This window comes from Somniosus microcephalus, chromosome 7, assembly GCF_052327205.1.
Source record: "Somniosus microcephalus isolate GS21.2 chromosome 7, FLI_Smic_1.0, whole genome shotgun sequence".
NCBI lineage: Eukaryota > Metazoa > Chordata > Chondrichthyes > Squaliformes > Somniosidae > Somniosus > Somniosus microcephalus.
The window spans coordinates 65,419,887-65,441,465 of NC_140993.1; the positions used below are offsets into that span (position 1 = coordinate 65,419,887).

Here is a 21,579-nt window from a genome sequence, read left to right on the forward strand (position 1 = left end):
CAACGAATTCAGGGACACTTGACAACCTTCCAACACGTTGCAGATTTAGAGGTATGGCTCGGTCATTTTTATTTCCCTGAAGCTACAATTTGTAGAGTTCCTGTGTGGAGCCACTCCATTTTCTCAGTACCAGATTTGGCATCAAGCACTTCAGGCCAAGTACAGAACAGTCAGATGCAGTGTAATGCTCCTTCTGCACTGTCCCAACAATGTGCCTCAGGCACAGTCAGAAGAACAACCTGTACTGGCTGTGTTACTGGACTCGTAATCCAGAGAATGAAAGTTCAAATCCCACCATGACAGTTTTGAGAACTTGAATTCAGTTTAAAAAGCTGTTGATTGTCACAAATACCCAACTGGTTCACTAATGTCCTTTAGAGAAGGAAACCTGCTATCGGTATGGCCTATAATGTGATTCCAGATCCACACCAACGAGATTGGCTCTTAACTGCCCTCTGTAGCCATTGGCTTGGCGGGCCACTTCAAAGAATATCACATGGATTAAAGTGGTTCAAGAAGGCGGGCCACTATCATCTTCTCAGGACAACTAGCAATGGACTATAAACATTGGCCTTGCCAGCGATGTCCACTTCCCGAGAATGAATAAAATCTGTGTGTGTTATGTTCCATTTCCCAAACCAAACATTCTGCTACTTCTGTCACTGTTGTTATATAGGCAAAGTATAAACAGATGAATTAGCCTCTCCACCGATACCTGACAGTGTTGGTGCCAGCCCTCCATACAATCCTTCCACTCCCCAATCTCCCGCTGGACTGCCGTCAGCTCCCCCTGTAGGAAACGCCACATGATGTCTATGTTGCAGCCATTCAGCCAGTTGTGGTTGATAGAGATCGTGTCCTCCTGAACAGCGCAGAAGAATACAAACAGATGTATTACAGATTTCACCACTTCAAAAAGCGAGGGCAAGGTTGGTCAAGAGAGCAAAATTAGAAACCCCAAATCCACACAACTGTAGTGAAATTAAGCCATGGAATCTAGAACACAAAAGATTATGTAGTTATATGGGAGGCTAGGGCTTTTCAGTCTCAAAAAGTGATGCCTCAGAAGTCCCTTATGAAGATATACTTAACTTAATGGGATAACCTACCTCCTAGTCATCCCTCTTATTGGCCCGGATTTTGCAGCACAATCCTTCTGTGTTGAAATATCTGTTGTTCTATGATATCAACATACTGAGATCAAGAGTGAGCTACACTGTAATTGCTCCAACAATCCTCTGTATTTTTAAATGTAACAAATCAGTTACCCTTAACAATACATGGCCAGTGAAACCAATACCAGCACGAACGGCAAAGTGACTATATAAGATTTGTATTCTGTACCAGGTTGTACACTTGATGGTGCCAACCGCTAGGAACGAAGATGACCTCTCCAGCTTCCTGTACCACCTCAATGGGTTGACAGCATTGGCTGTACTTTGGGTAACGATCCCGGTCCTGCAGGACTGGAGACTTGACATCATAAACAAGGTCACCACTGCGGTCCCTTAGATGCTCCTCCTGACCAGGAGGGAACAGCAGCCACTTCTTCCGCCCGCATACATTGGCTGACCAGCTGTACGATCGGAATACGTCGGCGTGAAACGGCGTCCTACAAGAAGGAAAAGGGAAGGGAAATGTATCATGTCAGTATGAAGCCAGCTATCCTTTACCAGATTCCCTTCTTGCTTTTCCCTTCACCTAATACCATCATTCTCAGTCTGAAGGAGGGATAAACCTGTTGAGTCTGTGTTTTCCAAATGTAGTTATGCTGAATAACTGGACACAGACAACAGAATACTTAAACAGGTCTTTAGTAATTGAGGGTCAGGGCTGAACTGAAATACAAACTGCTCCACAGGGTTTATATACCGGTGTGGTCACCACCGGTACTACAATATACAGGAGCCATCAGAAAGTAGTTCATCACCTTAAGGTAGTCTCTTAAGGTGGTACAGGTTACATACACTACAATTCCTCCCCTTTTAGCTTAACAGTGTACACCCCAATTTAAACATAACATGGATAACATATATACAACTTTCGTACAAAACTGTTCAAAGATTCAGTCTCTGAGGAGGCCTCCTGATCCGGGCCGGATAACGCCTTTCAGGGGTCTCTGGTTCTCGTTGCTGGGGTGACTCATCCATTTGATCTCTTATGGATTGAACATCATCATGTACGTTCGAGTCTGAGGTAGATGCTACAGGCTCAATAACTTCTTCAACTGGTGTCTCTGCCGTAGACATGGGGTCGACCCTTGTTCTTGATTCCACAAGTTGGTCAGCATGACGTCGTATTACGTTCTCACCAACGTCTACCGTGTACATCAAGGGTCCTTGTCGGGCACGAATTGTTCCGGATTGCCATTTATCATTCCTATAGTCCCTGGCCAACACTGGTTGTCCTATTTCGAAACTCCGAGTGCCCTTGTTATTTACGTGCTGGAATTGTTTGTTTGACTTCCCTACGCACATTGGGTTTTAACAAATCCAATCGGGACCGCAACCTCCCGTTATAGAACATTATGGCAGGGCTTTGATTTGTCACTGCATGCGTGGCGTTTCGATATGCCATCAGGAAATTGTCCACCTTGTGTTGTAGTGGAATATAGTCTTCGCTCATGGCCTTTATCACCTTTTTGAACGTTTGTACAAATCTCTCGGCCAACCCATTTGTAGCCGGATGATATGGGGCAGATGTATAGTGTTTCACCCCATTCTTCTTCATGAATTTCTGGAATTCTTCTGACACGAACTGTGGTCCGTTGTCTGAACATATTTGTTCCGGCAGCCCATTCCTTGCAAATATGGTTCTTAGAACTGCGATCGTCTTTTCAGAGGTTCAGAGGTCGACATCTTAATCACTTCTGGCTATTTAGAATGTGCGTCTACCGCTATCAAAAACATGGAATCCATGAATGGTCCTGCAAAGTCGATATGCACACGTTGCCATGGGGTTGAAGGCCATTCCCACGGATGCAGCGGTGCAATTGGAGGTGCATTTTGAACTTTTTGGCACCCTGAGCAGCTTTTAGTCAGATCCTCTATTTGTTTGTCGATACCTGGCCACCACACATAAGCCCTAGCAAGGCCTTTCATCTTGACTCCCCCCAGATGACCTTCATGCAGTTCCTTCAGAACTCTCTCCCTTAATTTAGGAGGAATAATCACCCTTGTTCCATACATCAATGTTCCTTGACAGACGGACAGCTGCTCTCGTCTGGCTGAGAATGCCGGTAACAGTGGTTCGCCATGTGTTGGCCAGCCCTTCACTGTCAAATCGTAGACCCGAGACAGTGTCGGGTCGTTTCTGGTCTCTCTCTCAATACTCGCATTGGTGACTGGTAAGCATTCGATGATGGTCGAGTGAAATATCTCGACAGGGTCAACTGCCGGTGCCTCTTCCGCTGTAGGTAGTGGCAGGCGCGACAGCCCATCAGCATTACCGTGTTGCTTTGTACCTTTGAATTCGATATCATATTGATGTGCCCCTAGGAAAAGGGACCATCTCTGAAGCCTCTGCGCCGTCATAACCGGAACACCCTTCTTAGGGTTAAAGATGGAAACCAACGGCTGGTGATCTGTCAGCAGCGTAAACCTTTGGCCTTGCAGGTAATGGTTAAATTTCTTAACTCCCCACACGAGGCTGAGAGCCTCCCTATCTATCTGAGCATAGTTGCGCTCAGCGGAGGTCAATGATCTGGATGCGAACGCGACTGGCCTTTCCAAGCCATTTGGCAACTTATGTGAGAGCACTGCCCCGATACCATATGGAGAAGCATCACAAGCTAAACGAATAGGCAGTGTTGGGTTAAAGTGAGCCAACACTTCCTTAGAGGTGATCAATGCCTTGCTTTTTTGAAAAGCCCGCTTACAGTCCTCGCTCCACTTCCATGGTACAGGTAGACTATCCTTTATCCGAAAACCTCGGGACCAGCCGAGGTTCGGATAAAGGAGAATTTCGGATTTCGGAAGGTGGGTCGGCGGGGGGTCGTGCGCACGACTTATACTGACGCTCAGCGTAAGTCAGTCGGGGTCGGCGGGGGTCGGGGCCGGCGGGGTACGCGGGGGGGGGTCGGCGGTTGTCGGGGCCGGCGTGGTCCGCGGGGGGGGGTCGGCGGTTGTCGGGGCTGGCGGGGTCGGCGGTTGTCGGGGCTGGCGGGGTCGGCGGTTGTTGGGGCTGGCGGGGTCGGCGGTTGTCGGGGTCCGCGGGGGGGTCGGCGGTTGTCGGGGTCGGCGGTTGTCGGGGCTGGCGGGGGGGTCGGCGGTTGTCGGGGTCGGCGGTTGTCGGGGCTGGCGGGGGGTCGTGCGCACGACTTACCCTTTATCCGAACTTCCGCAACCGGAACCCTCTAAAAACCTAAGGTTTTTTCGTTCAGCGTAAGTTGCACGCACGACTTACGCTGAACGAAAAAACCTTCGGTTTTTAGAGGGTTTCGGTTTTCGGAAGTCCGGATAAAGGGTGATATACCTATCAATTCCTCCAATAAAAGGCGAAGAGTTACGAAGGTGACTAAAGGTTTTTATTGACTAAATAACAGAGCCCACTCTCGTGGGTGATCCGATCCAAGCAGGAGGAATACCAGCCAGTCGCTCACCTTTATACCTGGCCTGGTGGGTGGAGCCAAGGCGGAGTCGGCAGTGGTCATCCCAGGTATAGCAGTGTGGCAAGAGGCGACCTCGTACCGTGATACAATAGTGGTCAGTGATACAGTTATAACGAACAGTGGTGAACAGTGCTAACTACTAACAGTGATACGATAGTGAACGTGGTTTACCACATTCACCCCTTGTTTAGAATTAAGTCCGGCGGGGTGAAGTGTACTACCAATTCTGGTAGGTCAGTCTGTCCGGAGGCTTCGTAAGCCTCTCCGATCGCCGCAGCGGTGGTGTTGCCTTATCCGGTGTTGATGCTGGTGTTTGCGTGGTCGGCGAGGGCTCGTGGGGTTCCGGCATGCCGTCTACCTGGACTGAGGTTGGGGGGGTGGTGGCGGTGTTTCCGGATCGGCTGAGGGTGCGAGGTCTCGTAGGGAGACAGTGTCCTCCCGCCCGTCTGGGTACGCCACGTAGGCGTACTGGGGGTTGGCGTGCAGGAGGTTCACCCTCTCGACCAGGGGGTCCGTTTTATGGGTCCTCACGTGTTTCCGCAGCCAGACCGGCCCCGGGGCGGTCAGCCAGGTTGGTAGAGTGGTTCCCGTAGTCGACTTCCTGGGGAAAACGAACATTCGTTCATGGGGGGTAGTGTTAGTGGCCGTGCAAAGTAATGACCGGATGGAGTGCAGCGCTGTCGGGAGGACTTCTTGCCAGCGGGAGGTTGGGAGGCCCTTAGACTTTAAGGCTAAGAGGACGGCCTTCCATACCGTCGCGTTCTCTCTTTCCACCTGACCGTTACCTCTGGGGTTGTAGCTGGTGGTCCTGCTTGCTGCAATACCTCTCTCTAGGAGGAATTGCCGGAGTTCCTCGCTCATGAAGGAGGAGCCCCGGTCGCTGTGTATATAGTTCGGGAACCCGAACAAGGCGAAGAGGGCATTCAGGCACTTAATGACCGTGCTACTGGTCATGTCGGGGCAGGGGAAGGCAAAGGGGAAACGGGAGTACTCATCAACGATGTTGAGGAAGTACACATTACGGTCAGAGGACGGGAGGGGCCCCTTAAAGTCGATGCTCAGGCGCTCGAAGGGGCGGGTGGCCTTGATCAGGCTTGCTCGGTCCGGCCTATAGAAGTGCGGTTTGCACTCCGCACAGGTCTGGCAGTTTCTGGTCATGGTCCTGACCTCCTCGATGGAGTAGGTCAGGTTGCAGGCCTTAATGAAATGGTAGAGTCTGGTGACTCCGGGGTGGCAGAGCTGGTCGTGGAGGGTCTGAAGCCTATCGATATGCGCGCTGGCGCATGTCATTCGTGAAAGGGCATCAGGGGATTCGTTCAGCTTGCCTGGCCGGTACAAGATCTCATAATCGTAGGTGGAGAGCTCGATTCTCCATCTCAAAATCTTGTCATTCTTGATTTTGCCCTTCAGCTTGTTATTAAACATGAAAGCCACCGAACGCTGGTCGGTGAGGAGGGTAAATCGTTTGCCTGCCAGGTAGTGCCTCCAGCGCCGTACTGCCTCCACGATCGCCTGGGCCTCTTTCTCGACCGACGAATGTCGGATCTCGGGGCCCTGTAGGGTCCTTGAGAAGAAGGCCACTGGCCTCCCCTCCTGGTTTAGGGTGGCGGCTAAGGCGAAGTCGGATGCGTCGCTCTCCACCTGAAAGGGGATGGACTCGTCCACTGCGTGCATCGTGGCCTTGGCTATGTCTCCCTTAATGAGGGAGAAGGCCGCGCACGCCTCCTCCGTGAGGGGGAAGGAAGTGGCTTTCAGGAGGGGTCTGGCTTTGTCCGCGTAATTGGGTACCCATTGGGCATAGTAGGCGAAAAGCCCCAGGGTTCTCCTAAGTGCTTTAGGGCAGTGGAGGAGGGGTAGCTCCATGAGGGGGCGCATTCTTTCTGGGTCGGGGCCGATGATTCCGTTCTCCACTACGCAGCCGAGGATGGCAAGGCGCGTGGTGTTAAACACGCATTTCTCCTTATTGTAGGTGAGGTTCAGCCGTTGGGCCGTACGGAGGAATTTCTCCAGATTCGCGTCATGTTCCTGCCGGTCGCGGCCGCAGATAGTGACGTTATCTAGGTAGGGGAATGTAGCCTGCAGTTCGTTCTGGTCAACCATCTGGTCCATCTCCCTTTGGAAGACCGAGACCCCATTAGTGACACCGAAGGGGACCCTAAGGAAGTGGTATAGGCGCCCATTCGCCTCGAAGGCGGTATACTGGCGGTCCTCAGGGTGGATAGGGAGTTGGTGGTAGGCCGACTTCAGGTCGATGGTCGAGAATACTTTATACTGTGCAATCTGATTGACCATGTCAGATATGCGGGGGAGGGGGTATGCGTCCAGCTGGGTATATCTGTTTATGGTCTGGCTGTAGTCGATGACCAGGCGGTTTTTATCGCCGGTCTTTACGACTACGACCTGGGCACGCCAGGGGCTGCTGCTCCCCTCGATAATGCCCTCTTTCAGGAGGCGCCGCACCTCAGAGCTAATGAAGGCTCTGTCCCCGGCGCTATACCGCCTGCTCTTGGTAGCGACGGGTTTGCAGTCAGGGGTAAGGTTAGCAAACAGAGAGGGTGGCAGGACCTTGAGGGTGGAGAGGCTGCAGGTGTTACGCGGTGGGCGGTTTAACGTTTGCTGGTTGTTGACTGTGAGTGGGGGGAGGGGTCCACCGTATGCTAGGGTTACGCTTTGGAGGTGGGATTGGAAGTCCAGCCCTAGTAGGACGGCAGCGCAGAGATGGGGGAGGACGAGGAGTTTAAAGTTTTTATACTCCGTGCCCTTAACCGACAGGGTCACGACACAGTAGCCGCTGATGTCCGTGGCGTGGGACCTCGATGCCATCGAGATTCGGCTGCGCGTTGGTAGGACAGAGAGGGAGTAGTGGCTCACCGTGTCTGGGTGGATGAAGCTCTCCGTGCTTCCGCTGTCGAACAGGCAGGTCGTGGCGTGGCCGTTCACTTTGATGTCCATCATTGACTTGGACAGATGGTGCGGGCGGGCTTGGTCCAGGGTGACGGAAGCTAGTGTGTAGCTGAGCGAGTCGTTGTCATCTGCGGGCGAGGCGGTCGGGCGTGGTGAGTAAAATGGCGTCTCCCACGAGGTAGGGCCCCATGAGGCACTATTGGGGTCGGTTGCCTTAATCAAAGATGGCCGCCCCCATGACTCATGTGTGGGGATGCTGGCCTCAGTTGCCCTAAACAAAGATGGCCGCCCCCATAGTTCGCATGCGGCACTGCTGGCCTCTGAGGATCCGCTCCTGCAGGCCTTGGAGAAGTGGCCTTTCTTCAGGCAGGTTTTGCATATGGAGTTCTTGGCTGGGCAGCGCGACCTCGGGTGCTTCTCCTGGCCACAAAAAAAACAGCCGGCGGCCCGATCGCGGATGCCCGATGTCGGGGGCGGGGCCGGTCGGGTCCGGGACGCCGATGTAGGTCCCGGGGGCGGCGCTGGGAAGGGTGCTGTGGTAGGGGTCGGGCCCGAGTCCCAGGGTCGCGAGCAGTACCTGGTGAATGCTTCCTGATCTTGGTGGGCCACTTCCAGGGAGATAGTGAGGGCTTCAGCTTTTTCCATGCTGAGGTCTTTAGCTTCCAGCAGTCTTTGCCGTGAGTACTCGGACCGTAGGCCTTTCAGGAATGCGTCGCGGATATTATCTTCAGTATTTTCGGCTGCCGACACCGATTTAAAGTCACAGTTCCTGGCGAGTGCATATAGCGCCTGTGAGAATTCGGCTACTGATTCTCCTGGCTGTTGCGGCCGTGATCTTAGGAGGTGCCTAGCGTACATGTAGTTTACCGGGGTCCGGTACTTCTGTTTCAGCAGGTTGATGGCGGTCTCGTAGGTAGTCATGTCCTCGATGAGAGTGTATACTCTCGGGCTCAGTTGTGCCTGCAGGACACTTAGTTTGGATGCCTGAGGGACGCTGGATTCTCTCAGGTATGATTCGAAGCAGACCAGCCAGTGTTTAAAGTCTGCGGCTGAGTTTGCTGCTCGTGGGTTCAGGTCCAGGTACGGCGGTCTGAGGGCTCGCAGCCAAGCTGGCTGGTGTGGCTGTGCTCCTGGGAGCTGCGCTGGTGGCTCCTCCGCCGGTTGTGACTCGTTGTCGGACATCATTAAATTTAGTCAATAAAATTGATATACCTATCAATTCCTCCAATAAAAGGCGAAGAGTTACGAAGGTGACTAAAGGTTTTTATTGACTAAATAACAGAGCCCACTCTCGTGGGTGATCCGATCCAAGCAGGAGGAATACCAGCCAGTCGCTCACCTTTATACCTGGCCTGGTGGGTGGAGCCAAGGCGGAGTCGGCAGTGGTCATCCCAGGTATAGCAGTGTGGCAAGAGGCGACCTCGTACCGTGATACAATAGTGGTCAGTGATACAGTTATAACGAACAGTGGTGAACAGTGCTAACTACTAACAGTGATACGATAGTGAACGTGGTTTACCACATTTAGTCTACCTGTACTCCCATTTGCAAAAGAGTGTTCAGCGGGTGTAACACCGTGGATAAATTTGGAAGAAACTTGTGGTAATAGTTAATCAACCCAAGGAACGACCTCAACTGGGATACATTTTCCGGAGCGGGAGCTTTCACAACAGCTTCGATCTCGTCAGGTGACTTATGAAGCCCCCCCTGGTCAATGACGTGACCGCAGTACGAGATTCGCTTCTGAAAGAACTCACATTTCTGGCGATTAACTCTGAGTCCATATTCTTTCAATCTGGTGAGCACCTGCTCCAAATTCGCAAGATGTTCCTTATCATCATCTCCTGTAATCAGAATGTCGTCCAGGTAGCATTGTGTGCCTGGAATTCCCTGTAATACCTGCTCCATGGCCCTTTGCCAAATCGCTGGAGCCGATGCCACTCCAAAAACCAGTCTATTATACCGATATAAGCCCTTATGTGTGTTGATCGTGAGATACTGGCGTGACGCTTCATCAACTTCCATCTGTAAGTACGCCTGCGCCAGGTCTATCTTGGTGAAGTGTTTCCCGCCAGACAGCGAAGCGAAGATATCCTCAATCCGCGGAAGCGGATATTGCACCGTGTGAAGAACTGGATTAACAGTGATCTTGAAATCGCCACAGATGCGAACCTTCCCAGGTTCCCCCGGCTTGTTGCTCAACGAACGCTTCATGACGGGAACAATGGACGTGGCCCATTCGCTCCAGTCCACCTTGGACAGTATTCCGGAACGTTCTAGCCCTTCCAGCTCTACTTCCACAGCAGGTCGTATCGCATAAGGTACCGGTCTGGCTTTGAAAAATTTTGGGTTTGCATGTTCTTCAACCTTGATGTTTGCCGTAATTCCTTTCAGTGTTCCCAGTCCCTGTTGGAACACCTCCTTAGCATCGTCCAATATTTTGGACAGTCGTTTAGGTTTGACATCGTCCTCTTTACAGGAATCTACAGTTAGTGCTTGTAAGGAATGCCAGTCCATATTTATTCTCCGGATCCATTCCCGTCCCAGTAGTGGTGGACCTCCCTCAGGTAACACATACAAGTCCATTCCCTGACTTTCTTTACCATTGTAGACCACCTTTACCTTTATCTTTCCGATGGGGTATACTCTTTGCCCCGTGTATGTTTTCAATACAATCTCCGTATCCCTCAGGGGAATGTGTGAGAATAACCTTTTGTACTCTTGCTTATTCATGACCGTCAATGCCGATCCAGTGTCCAATTCCATCTTCACTTGGACTCCTGCTATCCGAAGCATGACCCAGATAGTTTGGTGGTCTGCTGTGTTACCCACATTATGTATTTTTAGACAACCCAGTTCCTTACTGCTGGAGTCTGAATCCGTCTTTTGTTCATCCGAACTGTTCTCTGTCACCTTGTGTACTTTCTTGTACTTCTCCTGCGGCGACTTTTTGTTGCTGGTCTTCTTTCCTGACCGGCATACTTTCGCTATGTGACCAAGTCTGCCACATTTCCTGCATTCTTTATCTTTGAACCAGCACTGGTTCTGATCATGCGATGTCCTTCCACAACAATAACACTTTGCTGCACCCAATGCCATTTCATTGGTGCTCCCAATGCCATTTCATTGGTGCTGAATTCCGATGGCCTTTGCTGCATTTCCGCAGTGCCTCGTGCTGCTGCAATGCTGAAAGCTTTGTCCAGCGTAAGATCCTTTTCCTCTAGCAGTCGCTTCTGGGTTCCTTCCTTTAGTAGCCCACACACGAACTTATCTCTCAGAGCGTCTGCTAGTCCTGTACCGAACTGACAGTACTTTGATAACTTGCGCAGTTCGATTAAGAATTCAGCGTTGCTTTCCTCTTTACGCTGAATTCTTTTGTAAAATTTAAATCGTTCCGCTATCAGCAGCGGCGTGGGGTTTAAATGCTCTTGCAGGATAGTAACAATCTCAGCGAAACTCTTTCCTACCGGTTTATCTGGTGTTACAAGGTGCCTTAATAACCCGTACGTCTTCGCACCCATCGAGTTTAATATGGTTAGTGCTTTCTTATCAGCCGGTACCTCATTCGCTGTACAGTAAACTTCAAAGCGTTCCACATAAGTGGCCCAATCTTCTACATCGCTCTCAAAAGCAGTGATGTTACCCGTTTTTGGCATCTTGTTGAGTTTCCTTTATTTTATTTATTTTTCCAAAATGGCGGCTTCCCGCGCTTGGCGGCTTTTCCCGCTCTTATCTTCTTCCCCCGCCGACTAAAATGGCGATTACCGCGCTGTTGCCGTTCTCGCCTCCCAGCGGTCCTTATTTCCCCCGACTGCTGCTCTTGTTCCCCGCCGCTCCCGCGGTCCTCGTGGACATTAACGCCTTTCTGGCTGCTGCGCGTCTCTGCCCGATTGCAGTCCGGCCCTTTTCACCGGCTGCGGTCGTGTTCTCCGCCCTTTTCTTCGGTTTCCCTCCCCTTCTCCCACTGACAACTCGGCCGACTTTCTCTCCGTGTCGCTAGATCGGGCTTACCCGCCGCTGTCGTAGAAGGGATGATCACTGCCTGTTGCTGATGGTGGACTTCGTGGCCAGCAAATCCAAACCGGGTTCTCGATGCCTCCCGTGCGATGCGGTGTCTGTATGTGTATTCCACTAGGTACAGGTCTGGACATGCCTCGGCTGACTCCTCCCACTATTCCAGGTATATAAGTGACTACCTCCCAGTCCCTTACTTTTCTGGACGGGTCGACCACTCGAGACAAGACCTTCATTCTTTAGTTAATAAAAGCCTGATTGTTACTCGCTCAACCTCAGTCTTTTGAGTAATTGATGGCGCATCAATTTTATTAACTAAATTTTTTATAATGGAGAAGATCCTCACACCAGCATGCCTGGACCTGGACAGTCGGGAAGCGGACGCTTCCAGCAAGTTTGCTCACTGGCTTCGAGACATTCCTGACTGCCTCCACTGCAGTCGAAACGGATGCGGACAAACTGTCTGTCCTGTTCTCCAAGGTGAACCACCGAGTGTACTCAGTCATCCGGGACGCGACCTCGTACACAGCCACCCTCCAGCTCCTCAAGACCCAGTACACGCGCCCTGTGAATGAAGTATACGCCAGGCACCTTCTGGGGAGTCGCAAGCAACAACCTGGGGAATCGACTGAGGAATACCTCCAAGCACTGTCCGTGCTTGGCCGGGCCTGTGGGTGTAAGGCGGTAACGCCCACTAAGTACACGGAGGAACTGATCCGGGATGCCTTCGTAGCGGGCCACAGGTCCAACTACACCCGACAGCGACTGCTGGAGCAGAGTGACCTCACCCTCGACAAAGCCTCCGACATCGCACTAACGCTGGACGCAGCCTTCCGGGGCATGGATGCCTACTCCTCTGCACCGTGGACGCTGCGGGGAACGACAACCTGGGACACGGTAGGACAGCCCCATAGCACCGTGCCACCCCAGCCACAGCCCAACAATGGCCCAACTACCGCAGCAGTGTCCCAAAGCCAGACAGCAGTATCCCAAGGCCAGAAATGCTACTTCTGTGGCCAGGCCAAACACCCCAGAGTGCGCTGCCCGGCGAAGAATGCGACCTGCTCGGGCTGCGGGAAAAAGGGACACTACGCCAGCGTCTGCAAGGCCAAAGCCACCCCGAACGCCAGCAGCGCCGCGTGTGGGCCGTGCGAGCCGCCATCTTGGGCCCCCAACAGCGCCACGTGCGGGCCGCCATCTTGGGCCTCCCCAGCCATGTGCGAACCACCGCAGCAGCAGCCATCTTGGACGACTCCAGCCACATGGGAATCATGGACGCCGCCATCTTGGACACCAGCCGGGACGCAGCAGATCGCCAACCCCCCCCCCCCAATCTGATACTCGCAGCGACACACCGACCCCTACGCTGGCCTCTGTGACGCTGGACCAAACGAGACCGCACCAGCTAGCTCGGTCCAAAATGGACGTTAAGGTAAACGGCCATGCAATAAACTGCCTTTTTGACTCCGGGAGCACAGAGAGCTTCATCCACCCTGACACGGTGCGGCGTTGCTCTCTCCCAGTCCTGCCTGCGCACCAGCGGATTTCTATGGCCTCCGAGTCCCAGTCAGCGGACATTGGCGGCTACTGCGTGGTGACACTAGTAGTAGACGGGACTGTGTTCAATAATTTTAAACTCCTGGTCCTGCCCGACCTCTGCGCTGCCGTTTTACTGGGGTTGGATTTCCAGTGCCACCTCAAAAGAGTTACGATGGCGTACGGTGGCCCCCTCCCCCCACTCACAGTCCGCAGCCAGCAGCCTCCAAATTGCCCGCCGCGCACCAGATGCAACCTCTCCACACTCAGAGTCCCACCCCCCCCACTGTTTGCTAACCTCACCCCCGACTGTAAGCCCATCGCCACAAAGAGCAGGCGATACAGTGCCGGGGACAGGGTTTTCATCAAAACCGAAGTGGAACGGCTCCTGAAGGAGGGGATTATTGAGGGCAGCTCCAGCCCCTGGCGAGCCCAGGTTGTAGTCGTTAAGACTGGCGAGAAACAACGCCTGGTCATCGACTACAGCCAAACAATAAACCGCTACACCCTGCTGGACGCCTACCCACTCTCCCGCATAGCTGACATGGTCAACCAGATCGCGCAGTACCGCGTCTTTTCGACCATTGACCTGAAATCAGCGTACCACCAGCTCCCCATCAGCCCTGAAGACCGCCAGTATATCACTTCCTTAGGGTTCCCTTCGGCGTTACTAACGGGGTCTCCGTCTTCCAAAGGGAGATGGACCGGATGGTCGATCAAAACGAGCTGCAGGCCACTTTCCCTTACCTAGATAATGTGACCATCTGCGGCCATGACTTGCGGGACCATGACGCAAACCTCGAGAAATTCCTCCGCACCGCCCAACTCCTGAACCTGACATATAACAAGGAGAAGTGCATATTCCGCACAGACCGCCTCGCCATCCTTGGCTGTGTTGTGGAACATGGGGTCATCGGTCCCGACCCGGACCGGATGCGTCCCCTTATGGAACTCCCACTGCCCCACTGCCTAAAGGCTCTGAAGAGGTGCCTAGGGTTTTTTTCCTACTACGCTCAGTGGGTCCCCTACTATGCAGACAAAGCCCGTCCGCTGAACAAGTCCACCTCTTTTCCCGTGACGGCAAAGGCCCGCTTAGCCTTCCACCGTATCAAGGAAGACATTGCCAAAGCCACCATGCACGCAGTGGACGAATCCATCCCCTTCCAGGTGGAAAGCGATGCGTCCGACTTCGCTCTGGCCGCCACCCTTAATCAGGCGGGGAGACCTGTGGCATTCTTCTCACGAACCCTCCAGGGCCCGGAGACCAGACACTCCGCGGTCGAGAAGGAGGCCCAGGCTATCGTGGAGGCTGTGCGTCATTGGAGGCACTACCTGGCCGGAAAACGATTTACCCTGCTCACTGACCAGCGTTCAGTTGCTTTTATGTTCAACAACAAGCAGAGGGGCAAAATCAAAAATGACAAGATCTTGAGGTGGAGAATCGAACTTTCCACCTACAATTACGAGATCTTGTACCGGCCTGGGAAGCTCAATGAACCCCCAGATGCCCTATCGCGTGGCACCTGCGCCAGCGCGCAGATCGATAGGCTGAGGGCCCTCCACAATGACCTCTGCCACCCGGGGGTCACCAGGTTCTTCCACTTCATCAAGGCCCGCAACCTGCCTTACTCCATCGAGGAGGTCAGGACCATGACCAAGAACTGCCAAGTCTGCGCTGAGTGCAAACCGCACTTTTATAGACCAGACAGAGCCCACCTGATAAAAGCCACTCGCCCTTTCGAACGCCTGAGCGTCGATTTCAAAGGGCCTCTCCCCTCTTCCGACCGCAATGTGTACTTCCTCAACATCATTGACGAGTACTCCCGGTTCCCGTTCGCTATCCCCTGCCCGGACATGACCAGTGCCACGGTCATTAAATCTCTGAACAGCCTCTTCACCCTGTTCGGTTTCCCCAGCTTTATCCATAGCGACCGGGGCTCATCGTTTATGAGTGACGAACTCCGCCAGTACCTGCTCGCTAGGGGTATAGCCACAAGCAGGACCACCAGTTACAACCCCCGGGGGAACGGACAGGTGGAAAGAGAGAATGCAACAGTTTGGAAGGCCGCCCTACTAGCCTTAAAGTCTAGGGGCCTTCCGACCTCCCGCTGGCAGGAGGTGCTCCCCGATGCGCTCCACTCGATTCGGTCACTGCTCTGCACTGCCACCAATGCCAACCCTCACGAGAAAATGTTTGTCTTCCCAAGGAAGTCCACATCGGGGACATCGTTACCGCCATGGCTGACGTCCCCAGGGCCGGTACTACTGAGAAGACACGTGAGGGCCAATAAAACAGACCCCCTGGTCGAGAGGGTCGACCTCCTCCACGCCAACCCCCAGTACGCTTACATTGCGTACCCGGACGGGCGGGAGGACACAGTCTCCATACGAGACCTCGCACCCTCGGGGACCGCTGTAACCCACTACCCATTACCACCTCCCGCCACGACCCGATATCCAACCCCAGCAGCCGGCTCGCCTTGGACCGTCACCCACGAGGACTACACTCCAGGGCCCCAGCCTACACGGGACGCGACGCCGGAAGCTCCACCACCCCTGCCGTCGCCACGTCGATCACAGCGGCAGACAAGACCTCCGGAGAGACTCCAATACACGAACTTTTAAATACACTTCACACCGCCGGACTCATTTTTAAACAAGGGGTGAATGTGGTAAACCACTGTTATAACCTGTCTGTGTCTGTATGTGTATTCCACTAGGTACAGGTCTGGACATGCCTCGGCTGACTCCTCCCACTATTCCAGGTATATAAGTGACTACCTCCCAGTCCCTTAGTATTCTGGACGGGTCGACCACTCGAGACAAGACCTTCATTCTTTAGTTAATAAAAGCCTGATTGTTACTCGCTTAACCTCAGTCTTTTGAGTAATTGATGGCGCATCACACTGCCTGTTGCTGATGGTGGACTTCGTGGCCAGCAAATCCAAACCGGGTTCTCGATGCCTCCTGTGCGATGCGGTGCTCAGCAGGATGACGAGGGCGGATGCCCCTTTTCGACACCCGTTCTGAGGACGAAGCTTCCTTGGATGCAAAACTACCGCTAGGTACAATCCGACTCGTCGCCACTGTTGAGTCTGTGTTTTCCAAATGTAGTTATGCTGAATAACTGGACACAGACAACAGAATACTTAAACAGGTCTTTAGTAATTGAGGGTCAGGGCTGAACTGAAATACAAACTGCTCCACAGGGTTTATATACCGGTGTGGTCACCACCGGTACTACAATATACAGGAGCCATCAGAAAGTAGTTCATCACCATAAGGTAGTCTCTTAAGGTGGTACAGGTTACATACACTACAAAACCCAGGACTCTAACCAGAATATATCTGCCCAGGGAGACAGTAGAGGCACATCGCAAATTCAGGAGGGAACTAGATATCTAGTCAGCTGAGACAATGATGGAGGGGAATGAAAGCTAAGAGTAGTGTATGGGATTTTCAAACTTGGGGACTGGCCGGTGGACCAAAATGTTCTCTTCTCCCTTTACATTACTATGTACCCACTGCAACTAGGAATGGGTCCATTCGACAGGAGATTGGCAGGGCAGGAGATGGAATAAGGCCCATATAAACATCACAGCATCTAATTAAATGTTAACGTATGACCGGCTCTAGAATGGGGATTGGATTTTAGTCCATCAGGAATCTGATATATCACCAGCAGGCTGATACCTGGAGTTGTGATTTTCAATTGGTTTGTAGTTAAGAGGCATGGATTTAAATGGATTTTTTCTATAGCACATTGGGAGCAATATTACAAAGGCCAGCTCACCCATCACCTCTGTCCTTGCCACCCTCCACTGGGTCCCTATCCACAAAATACATTGAATTCCAAACCCCATCCTTGCCTACATATCTCTACATGGTTTCATCCGTCCTTCCTCTGCTATCTCCAGTCATATGCGCCATTACGCATCTTTCATTCCTCAGACGCTGGCCTTCTGTCTATCTCCACTTCTCTCCATTCCATTAGTAGTGGCAGAGCTTTCAGCCATCCTGGCCATATTTTCTAGAACTCCAACCCCAACTCATTGCGGAGTCAAAATCCTGGAATTCCCTACCGAGCACCATTGTGGGAGCACCTTAGTCACAAAAACAGTGGCAGTTCAAGGAGGATCACCACCACCTTCTCAAGACATAGAGGGATCGGTAATAAATGTAGCCTTGCCAGTATCACCCACATCCTTAGAACAAATGTTTTTAAAACACCTCCTCCACCTGGATACCTCTTAAAACTTATCTATTGAACCATGCTTCCGGTCACCTCTTCAACTCTTGCTACTGCTTGGCATCTGTTTTTCTTCTGTGAAGTGTTTTAGGACATTTCCACGTTAAAGATAAATGTATAAATGTAAATGTAAATTCCTGTTCTATCTCAGTTCTTCCGTGTTGATAGATTTGGCGCTCTTCTATTTTACTTTGACTCCTCCACTGAACTGGGTTGATTCACAGCTACATTAGCTTCCTTTAGGATTAGTGCACTGCTCAAAGTTAAACAAATCCAAAGGACAACCTGTTTCCACTGATAGGTGGGTTGATAACCAGAGGACACAAATTTATGATGATTGGCAAAAGGACCAGGTAGGAGATGAAGATACATTTTTTTTACGCATCGAGTTAAGATCTGGAAAACACTGCCTTAAAGGATGGGGGAAGAGGATTCAATAGCAACTTTCAAAAGGGAATTGGATATATACTTGAAAAGGAAAAATTTGCAGGGCTGTGGGGAAAGAGCAGGGGAGTGGGACTTGTGGTGTATGTGCATTTAAGAGCCCGTGTACTGTAATGCCGGTAGTGGCCACTCGGGCTATATAAGCCTGTATAGTGTCTTGTATCTTTTAGTTCACCTCCAGACTTTGTTCAGTAAACACCTGTTAAACCAACTCCTGCATTCCGTGTCTCCATTAACACACGGATACAACAGTGGCGACGAATTGGAAACGGACTTACCTGCAATTCGGCAGCACCTCAAGGAGGTCGATTCCTCAGACGAAAGTCGAAGAAAAAGAAAAGGAAAAAAAAAAAAACTGTGGTTTCACCAGCTAGCCGGGCTGGTGGCAGGTACTGCAATAATCCTTCCTGGGCGGCGGGCTGGGGCTCGATTGGCTGGCTCTGCAGCGGGGCCGAGCAGCAAAGGCGGAGGCAAACAAGGACGGAGGGTGGAGCACTCGGGAGACGGCCAGCGCTGCAAAGCAGGTCGGTGTTCGGACCAAGCAGAGGGAGGGAAAAGTCCCAGAGAGTCCAACGGGAACGAGTCTCCAACTATTAAAAATATCTGTATAAATAAAAACCGCAGAGAACAGCGTTGTCAGCAGCGGCAGCGGCGGGAAAGCGCGGGAGGCGCCTTTTTTTTTCAGGATACCTAAGACTGGCAATATTACTGCTTTCGATAGTGATGTAGAGGATTGGACCACATGTGGAAAGAGTGTAGGTATATTGCACAGCAAATGAAATAGAGGATGATAAAAAGGCATCGGTACATCTAAATCTAATGGGCGCAAGGACATACGGGCTGTTATGAAACTTAATCACTCCAGCCAAACCGATGGACAATAATTTTAAGGAGATTGTTGATACCCTACAGGAGCACTTAAACCAAACACCGCTGCTGACAGCGGAACGATTCAAATTCTTCAGGAGAAATCAGCACAAGAATGAAAGTAACGCTGATTACCTCACCGAATTAAGGAAGCTGTCAAAGCACTGCCAATTCGGGGCAGGACTGGCAGATTCTCTTCGAGACAAATTCGTCTGCGGTCTAAGTGAAGGAACACAGAAAAGGCTACTTTCTGAGAAAGATTTAACACTGGACAAGGCTTTCAGTGTAGCTGTATCATACGAAGCAGCAGCAAGAGGAGCTGCAGAGATACAGCAAAAGCCACAGGACTTCGGCACCCATGAAATGACACAAGGTTTCGAGAGATGTTATCGCTGCGGCAGATCCACCCATGACCAGAAGGACTGCTGGTTCAAGGACAAAGCATGCAGGCAATGTGGAAAGATGGGACACATTGCACGTGTATGCCGATCTGGAAAGAAAAAAATCCAGACAGAAAAAAAATCAATAAGGAAAAGTACAGAAAGGTACAAATGATGACGGACAGTAGCTCCGAAGACCAGAAGAGCGATAGCGACTCCGGAAACAAGAGACTAAGCTGTCTCAAATTACATAATGTAATTGCCAAAGAAGATTACCAGACCATTTGGGTTACCCTCACGATAGCGGGGTCCCCAGTTAAAATGGAGCTAGATACAGGATCAGCTCTGACCGTCATAAGTCGACGGGATTACGAGCGGCTATTTCCGCATATACCTTTGAAAGACACATCCATTATCTTGAAAACATATACGGGGCAGAAAGTATACCCCAGAGGGAAAATAAGGGTGCCTGTTGTATACAACAGCAAGGAAATACAGAAGTTGTATTTATACATTCTGCAAGATGGTCCACCGCTGTTGGGACGTGAATGGATCAGGAAGATACGTTTAGACTGGCACTCCATTCAGGCACTGACGGTGACCAGTAAGAAAAAAAATGATGATGTCATACCTGAACGATTAAAAGACATCTTGGCCAACGCCAAAGAAGTGTTTCAACAGGAACTAGGAACCTTGAAAGGCGTCACCGCCTCAATTAAAGTGGAAGATGCGGCAATTCCCAAGTTTTTTAAGGCAAGGCCGGTGCCATACGCAATTCGTCCAGCAGTCGAGGCAGAGCTGGAGAATTTGGAAAAGGCAGGCGTGTTATCCAAGATAGATTGGAGCAAGTGGGCAACACCCATCGTCCTGGTCATGAAGAAAACGTTGAATAATGCTAAATCTGAAGAACAGAGAAAAATTTGCATCTGTGGGGACTTCAAGGTGACTGTAAACCCGGTCCTTCACACGGTACAGTATCATAGAAGATATTTTCACCTCACTATCCGGAGGGAAACGTTTCACCAAAATTGACTTGGCACAGGCATATCTACAGATGGAGGTTGAGGAGGCCTCTAAAAAGTATCTCACGATAAACACACACAAAGGCCTGTACCAGTACAATCGACTGGTTTTCGGAGTGGCATCAGCTCCAGCTATCTGGCAAAGAGCTATGGAGCAAGTCCTGCAAGGGATTCCGGGGACTCAATGCTACCTAGACGACATCCTTGTAACAGGAGAAAACGACAACGAGCACCTTGCCAATTTGGAGCAGGTGCTCACTAGGCTGAGAGAACGGGGCCTATGAGCAAATCGCCCCAAGTGCGAATTTTTCCAGAAACAAATATCATATTGTGGCCACATAATTAACGAAGAAGGGTTGCATAAGTCACCTGAAAAAATTGAAGCGGTCATAAAAGCCCCAGCACCTGAAAAGGTCGTTCCTGGGATTGATAAATTACTATCATAAATTTTTACCGAACTTTTCAACTGTTCTGCACCCTCTTGCAAATAATGTGGATGAACTGAAGGTGTTGATAAACACATGGGAGTATGATATTGTTGCTATCACGGTGACATGGTTGAGGGAGGGGCAAGACTGGCAGCTCAATATTCCGGGGTACAGAATCTTCAGGCGAGACAGAGGGGGGGGTATAAGAGGAGGGGGTGTAGCAATATTAATTAAGGAGTCAATTACTGCAGTAAGGAGGGATGACATATTAGCAGGTTCCTCTAATGAGGCCATATGGGTGGAGCTTAAAAACAAGAAGGGGGCAAGCACTTTGCTGGGAGTGTACTATAGGCCTCCAAACAGTCAGGGGGAGATAGAGGAACAGATATGTAGGCAAATCTCAGAGAAATGTGCAAATAATAGGGTAATAATAATGGGGGATTTCAACTTCCCCAATATTAACTGGGATAGTCAGAGTGTGAAAGGCACAGAGGGTGTAGAATTCTTAAAGTGCATCCAGGAGAGCTTTTTGAACCAGCATGTAGAAGGTCCTACAAGAGAGGGGGCGGTACTGGACCTAATTCTAGGGAATGTGGCCGGCCAAGTGGAAGAAGTGCTAGTAGGTGAGCACTTTGGTGACAGTGACCATAATATGGTGAGATTTAAGGTGGTCATGGAAAAGGACAGGGATGGGCCGGAAATAAAGGTTCTAAATTGGGGGGAAGGCCGATTTTAATAGGATAAGGCAGGATCTGGCCAAAATGGACTGGGATCAGCTACTTGTAGGAAAATCCGCATCGGAGCAATGGGAGGCTTTCAGAAGGGAGATTGAGATCATACAATGGCAACATGTTCCCGTAAAGGTCAAGGGTGGTTCCAAAAACCTCAGGGAACCGTGGATGTCAGGGGATATACGAGAATGGATTAGAAAAAAAAGGAGGGCTTTTGGCAGATACAAAAGGCTAAAGACGGAGGAAGCCCTAGAGGAGTACAAAAAGTGCAGGGGGATACTTAAAAAAGAAATTAGGAGATCAAGGAGGGGCCATGAAATAACACTGGCGAGCAAAATAAAGGAAAATCCTAAGATGTTTTATAAGTATATTAAGGGTAAGAGGATAACTAGGGA

The 21,579-nt window shown here is 51.1% G+C and overlaps 1 protein-coding gene across 2 annotated transcripts in view; it reads right to left on the minus strand.

The window, feature by feature from the left end:
* Positions 1 to 21,579, minus strand: part of jmjd4 (jumonji domain containing 4) — a 35,311-nt gene that overhangs the window by 2,287 nt on the left and 11,445 nt on the right. For both annotated transcript variants that reach the window (XM_085992522.1, XM_085992524.1), the window contains 2 exons: positions 1,345 to 1,612; positions 716 to 862 (listed from right to left, as the gene is read on the minus strand). In XM_085992522.1, coding sequence (XP_085848648.1) covers positions 716 to 862; positions 1,345 to 1,612 — 415 coding nt within the window. The remainder of the gene's footprint in view (positions 1 to 715; positions 863 to 1,344; positions 1,613 to 21,579) is intronic.